At 37.0% G+C, this 6542-nt stretch overlaps 1 protein-coding gene across 1 annotated transcript; it reads left to right on the forward strand.

Annotated features, from left to right (window-relative positions):
* Positions 1 to 694: 694 nt before the first annotated feature.
* On the forward strand, positions 695 to 2448 carry LOC145813792 (uncharacterized). The gene is made up of 4 exons (XM_082909910.1): positions 695 to 1238; positions 1814 to 1903; positions 2036 to 2210; positions 2361 to 2448. The coding sequence occupies exons 1-4, from the start codon at positions 695 to 697 to the stop codon at positions 2446 to 2448; spliced, it is 897 nt and encodes a 298-aa protein (XP_082766036.1).
* Positions 2449 to 6542: the final 4094 nt, after the last annotated feature.

A 6542-nucleotide genomic window follows, 5' to 3' on the forward strand; every position in this document is an offset into this window, starting at 1 on the left:
CTCTGTGTGGGTGATATAATTTAGAGTATATGTATCAATATGAATGTTCACATCTTGTTAATGTGAATTATGGATTTAGCACTTGAATTGTACACATAGTCATCTAATTTTTGCACAATGTGAATTTTCATATCGTTTTGGATTATTGTTGATTGTTGTATTGTTGTGTTTTTACAGGAGATGGATACCTTTATGATGTTGGTCTGTACATATGGTTGCAGTACAACTGTAATATATGTTGTCTGCTTATTGTGTTATTCGCGTTTGGTGGAGTGTTTGTTTGAAAAATGGGGTGAGTTGTCTACTGGTTCTATTTCATTGTTCTGTCGGCTACCTGAGATTAATAGGTGTGATTTGGACAATGAGGAAGAATTTCAGAACATGTTACTGCTTGCTAAATCAATGGGGGTACAATATGTAGAAGTTGTTGTTGAGTTGAAAAGTGATATTGGTCAAGTAGCTCTGGGTTGCTGTGTGTGGGGGTTGAGGAAGAAATTGACGCACTACGGAGAATTTGCCACCATAAGGAGAAGGTGTTGTTGTCAACCCCTTGGACAAATGGTATTACGCATGCGGGACAACGGTTTGTTGGAGGTGCACAAGAATTTCGTGATGTTTTATGTAAGTATGCCATCCAATGTGGGTTTCAGTATAAGTATGTCAAGAGACAACAAGAGTTGCTGCTGTGTGTGCGATGCGTGAGGAGAGAGGCTGCTTGTGGGCTATATATTGTAGAGCACAACGAGCAAATGGTTTTTTCTACATCAAGAGGTTTAGTGATGTGCATAGTTATGGTACGGACGTCCAAACATCAAAGAATCCGCGAGTTAGTTCAGATTTGGTGTCGAATACCATATCTGAAATTGTGAGGGACAAGCCATTGACTTGGTCGTGTGAGGTGGTGACTATTTTGAAGAGCGATTATGGGCTAGATGTGAGTTACCACGTGGTATGGTTGGGCGTAGAGAAAGAAAAGGCTGTTATTCATGGAGATCATTCATTATCGTTTGACCAGCTGCGGTGGTATTCGGATGCTGTGATGCGTTATAATCCGGGGAGTTATGTCAATATTGACTATGATGCAAGTAGTCAACAGTTTTGTCATTTCTTTATGTCATTCACTGCGTGTATTTCTGGGTTCAATTCTTGTCGGCCTTTATTATTCCTGGATAGAACATTCCTCAAAGGAAAGTACAAAGGTCAGCTACTTGCGGCAACGACGAAAGATGGAAACAATGGTTAGTATTTTTTTAGCTGTCTATTCATGTAAATATTCACATTGAGCAGCATAGTCTGGACATATGACAGACGATTACACAGTGTGTTCCATATTTACACTAGTGTCAATGTTTACATCAATACACATTGATGTGAACAACAACAAAATATGAGTGATTGAGAAATTATCAATAATGTGAACGTTCACATTAGTATACACTGATGTGAATGTTCACACCTGTGTCTGCTAATGATAGTAATGTGAATATTCACATTATTATACACTAATGTGAATGTTCACATTATTATACACTAATGTGAATGTTCACATCACTGCCTACTAATGTCAGTTTGCCCATTAATGAACAGTACTGTGAATGTTCACTTTATTAATGACATCAACAATCCACAATGACATAATTAATGGATGTTAATGTGAATGTTCACATCATTGATGTTTACGAACCCAAATCCAAAAATAACAATAGTAATAGGGCAATGTAGATATAAACATTCACATGATTTGTTTCCTTTATATTGTTTTCTGTTCACTTTAGAATATTGTGAACAGTTGTGTAATGGTGTTGTGTTGTAGGTCTATTTCCTGTTGCATTTGCGATTGTTGATTCAGAGACCACGGCCAATTGGTCGTGGTTCTTACACGAACTTGGGAAGGTTGTTGATGGTAAGCGCCAGATTACTTTTATTTCAGATCATAATCTTGGTCTGTTAGAAGCTATGCCAAAGGTGTTCCCATTGGCTTACCACAGTTATTGCTTACAACACTTGAAGAGCAATTTAAGAGACTGGATAAAAGGAATTGATAATGGATTTAGGGATCACCTAGTAAGTAGTTTGGGTGACTGTGCTTACAAGCCAACTGTGGTAGGGTTCCATGAAAAGCTTGCAAAATTAAAAGAGGAGGATAAACAACGAGCACATAATTTTTTCAAGGACTTGGCACATGAGCACTGGGAAAATTCATACTTTAGGTAATAATAGTTTCCTAAAGTATTCCATTTGTCAAGTTTAGAATGGTAGCGATGTGAATTTTTAGTTATGTTTTGTGGCAATGTGAAATTTCATATTTAGTTTCAAAGAAATTAAATTATGTATTGTACAATGTTTGTGGTGTTGTGCAGGGGCATGAGTTACGGGGAGATGACATCCAATGCGGCGGAGTCATTTAATAACTGGATTAAAGAAGCACGTAATCTTCCTATCACTTAAATGGTGGACACAATTCGTACTCAGTTGATGCGGCAAATGTCTACACTGCGTAACCAAGCAAACAAATGGAATGAGCTTATTTGTCCTACATTCGAAACAATGCTTATGGATTCGTTCAATGACAGTAGGTCTTGGCAAGTTAGCAAAGCCAATAAGGATGTGTTTGAAGTTCATTCGATACCATCTGTTACAGTTGTTGTTGCAAGGCGTACATGTTCTTGCTTCAAATGGCAAATTAACGGATTCCCATGTGACCATGTTGTTATTGCTATTCAGAAGAGCCGCTACAATCTCAATGATTGTGTGGAACATTACTTTCATGTATAGACATATCGTGTAGCCTATTCGGGTGTCATATTCCCTATACCATAGGTGGAAAAGCTGCCTTTCGATCCCACAGACTTCACTATATACCCACCAACTGTGAAAAGACCACTCGGAAAGTCGAAAAATAATAGAATCCCATCAAGGAGTGAGAAACTGAAACAAATAAGGTGCGGGAGATGTGATAAGTTAGGAAGCCACAATCGGAAATCATGCAAGGAGCCGATATAGGGTGTACATTTTTTCATTTCAATATTGTGTTTTACATGAGATTCTTATATGATTTTTGAAATAAGGTTGTGTTATGTTGGCAAACATTGTGTTGCAATAAGATTACGTTGCGTTGGCAAACATAATAATGCATTAGTATTTGATTTGTGTTTTATTTTTAATTTTTTAAGGTACTAATCTGACATTTTTGTTGTTGTGTTTTGGATGAATACATGATGTTAACATTCACACTTGTGTAAGATAATCACATTATGTGAATAATTGCACTTGTGGTGTGAATATTCACATTCTTGTTACCGTTGACAGCATCAAAGTAGATGACATGAACGTTTACGTCAATGTAACCATTCACATCATCAACTCAGAAGATGTGAATATTCATATATGTATTACGAAATGTAATTGTCAGTGTTTGTTGCTAGCAAAAATTAGATGTTCTTGTGTATATTATGATGCATGCATGGGCGTGGTGTGAATATTGACATCGCTGCTGCCATTCAAATAATCAAAATTTATGATGTGAAAATTCACATCATCAAATTATTAGCTATGAATATTGACTTATGTGCTAAGAAATATTATATTCACACTTGTCATATTGTGTTACAATAACACTTTAAGCAATATTCACATCCATGTAGTAGGGCTTTAAAACATAAGAATGTATATGATCATTCTGTGATGTGGAAATTCACATCATGTCATGTGTCAAAAGAAAAAAAAATACAATTTCAATGTGCATGACCAACACAAAATAGGCCTCAAAATGCATATACATATATTAACTGAAAAATAGCAGTACAAGTAGTGATATAGAATTGATTAACAATTAAGCTAATCTGCTCCAATATGTCAAATCTATTGACACTAAATTGTCTTAAATGTGGATAACAGTTTTGGGTAACAGTGATAGGTGGACACCCCCCACCTATATGTTTTCACATTGCACTGTCTTTCTGTGATTCGGAAAAAGGTGTACTAATGAGTCTCTTATTTGACACCATTCAAAGCAATTTAGGTTGTCAACAATTTCTTCACGGTATACATGCACCCTCATGATGTAACAAACTGCAAGCCCACAATCCACCCTGAAAATGCAAGCTTCTTGTTAGATTTTGAAATTTAGATATGTAATGGTTGTGGAAGATGTGCACAAATTGATTTTAGGCTTACGAATCTGATCCGTGCTGAGGACAGATGTCTACTAATATGATTGGTTGCGAAGTATTTTGGCTTGATAATTTGATCCATAATGGTGATGATGGTCCGATGTTGAGCACCACAGCCTCGATGTAGTCCATCTGCCAACAATGAAATTTCATATTAGGCACCAAGCAACATAGTGCATACGCCCAAATTCAAATATTACACATCATGACAAGTATTATATGTATCAGCCACTTACTGCTATTTGTGCTTTGTCAATATATGGGTCATGTATGCTAGGTCTTGGTCATAGCGAGTTATAATGCCTCCATACATTGTCTTTCACGTCGTACACAACAATCGTCCAATAGAAGTTGTCGTGTATTGGGAAGATGAAGTATCTCTGGCCTTAATAGTCCTTAATATGTGTATCAATCAGTTTATTTCTCTTGTGTGTGGGGGGGGGGGGGGAGGGCGGTACTCTTGCATGACTTTCTGCACACAAAGGGCATACAATGATGTACTAAGTATTTATTTCAATGTTCAATGTGAATGATTTGAATGTTCACATCTGTTAATTTGTCAAACAGTCATGCAATGTATTACAGATGTGAATGTTCACACCTGTCATATTATGTTGTTGTTAACATTCACATCTGTCTATCATTTAAGTTAACAATATAATAAGCATATAATGTTCACTTTGAATGACGTTAATGTTCACATTGGTCAATGTGAATGTTCAGACCTGTCATTTTATGTTATTGTTAACATTCACATCTATCTATCATTTAAGTTAACAATATAACCATATAATGTTCACTGTGAATCATGTGAATGTTCACATCTGTCAATGTCAATATTCACACCTGTCATATAATGTTGTTGTTAACATTCACTTATGCCTATCATTTAAGTTAACAATATAAGCACATAATGTTGAGATGAACATTGACATCTATTGAACATGTAAATCACATACTGTTCATGTGAACATTCTCATCAACATCAAACATAAACAAACCCAAAGTGTAGTGGTTACCAAACATGTGCTTGTAAAGATGAATGTCGAATCCTCCAAACTTGGGTTGACTAGCCCTTGTAGTTCGAGTAGAATTTCACCATATGCATCTATCACCTGCACAAACAGAGGGGTGGCAGTACATTATTTACAGTGTCTTTACAGTGTGTGTGTGTGTGTGTTTTGTACACATTTACGATTGCCATATATTGTTGTGTATTGATTCTTCCTTGATGATGTGTATGATGTCATCAAAATACATGTCTGTAGTCTTTGAGTCCCCTCGCCACACAAGCAACCTGTGCATTGTGATTACAGAAAACGTTAATGTCAACATTGCACATTTATGAAATGATCTAACCTATTAAGTACATATGTGAAGCTTAACATCAGCATAAAAATAAATTCAGTTTGAATATGTATGATCACTTACTCATCACCACCATTCTTGTGCAAATTTTGGACCTTCTGCTTGTTGAGTTTGCTCATGTTGGCCCAAACCTTCAGTTTGTTGTTCAAGATTAACTTCTTGTACTTTGTTGCGTGTTTTTTTTGTGGATGTTTGTCTAAATCTTGTACAATTTGGACTGCATGGGATTGCTCTTCAGCTCCCTCTTTTCCTTTCTTTTGACCAGGCAAGTTGGGATATTCAAACTCATCCAACCGGTGCTCTTTCCTTACCTTCTGCTTGATGCGCTTTACCCTCGATGGTGGGCTGATAATGTGTTCCAATGCTGCAATGGGATGCTTCTTAAGGCTGTCATGAGCCTTTTGTGCTTCAACTTGAGTGATAATGTGGATGGACTGATCATCATAAAGGTCTTCAAGAATTGTTTTTTCACATTCCAAGTTGATGACCAATTTTGTTAACCACTGAATTTCTGTATCTTTCCACTTCATTCAATTCTTGATGTCCATGTCCATATTAGATGGGCCCGGTTGGTCAAATAATTTGGCTTCAAGGGCAGCAATCACCCTTGCCCTCAACTCCCACGATTCTTCCAACTATTTGTATTTTGCTTCCCATTGTCGTACGAGACCCCAAGCTTTTTGGTTTTCTTTTATAAGTACATCCACAATGTCCGGCTCACTTGGTTGTGCTATGATGATACCTCTCTCAGCATTGGGGGTGTTACAGCTGGTCTTGATGTCATGTTCAACATCATTTAGGTCCATTGCATCACCAGAAATTCCATCGCTGTCGTCACTGCCTTGATTGTCTTTGCTTTCATCATCATTGCTTTCATTTTGCTTTGCTGGTGCACTCGACAAAACCTCAGGTTTGGGCTCCACATTCAATTTGGTATGATGGTACATCTTTGCTTCAGTTGGGGATGCCATCAGCTCACAGCCATATACCTGGAGTTGGAGA

The sequence above is a fragment of the Camellia sinensis genome, chromosome 2 (assembly GCF_055761805.1).
Source record: "Camellia sinensis isolate YWXY chromosome 2, ASM5576180v1, whole genome shotgun sequence".
Lineage (NCBI taxonomy): Eukaryota > Viridiplantae > Streptophyta > Magnoliopsida > Ericales > Theaceae > Camellia > Camellia sinensis.

Bases quoted from the DNA above. Each gene is read 5' to 3' on its own strand.
- LOC145813792 (XM_082909910.1), top strand. From the start codon at position 695: ATGCGTGAGGAGAGAGGCTGCTTGTGGGCTATATATTGTAGAGCACAA. The intron at 1,904-2,035 runs GTAAGCGCCAGA...ACTGGATAAAAG, and splicing joins ACTTGGGAAGGTTGTTGATG to GAATTGATAATGGATTTAGG. The intron at 2,211-2,360 runs GTAATAATAGTT...GGTGTTGTGCAG, and splicing joins TGGGAAAATTCATACTTTAG to GGGCATGAGTTACGGGGAGA.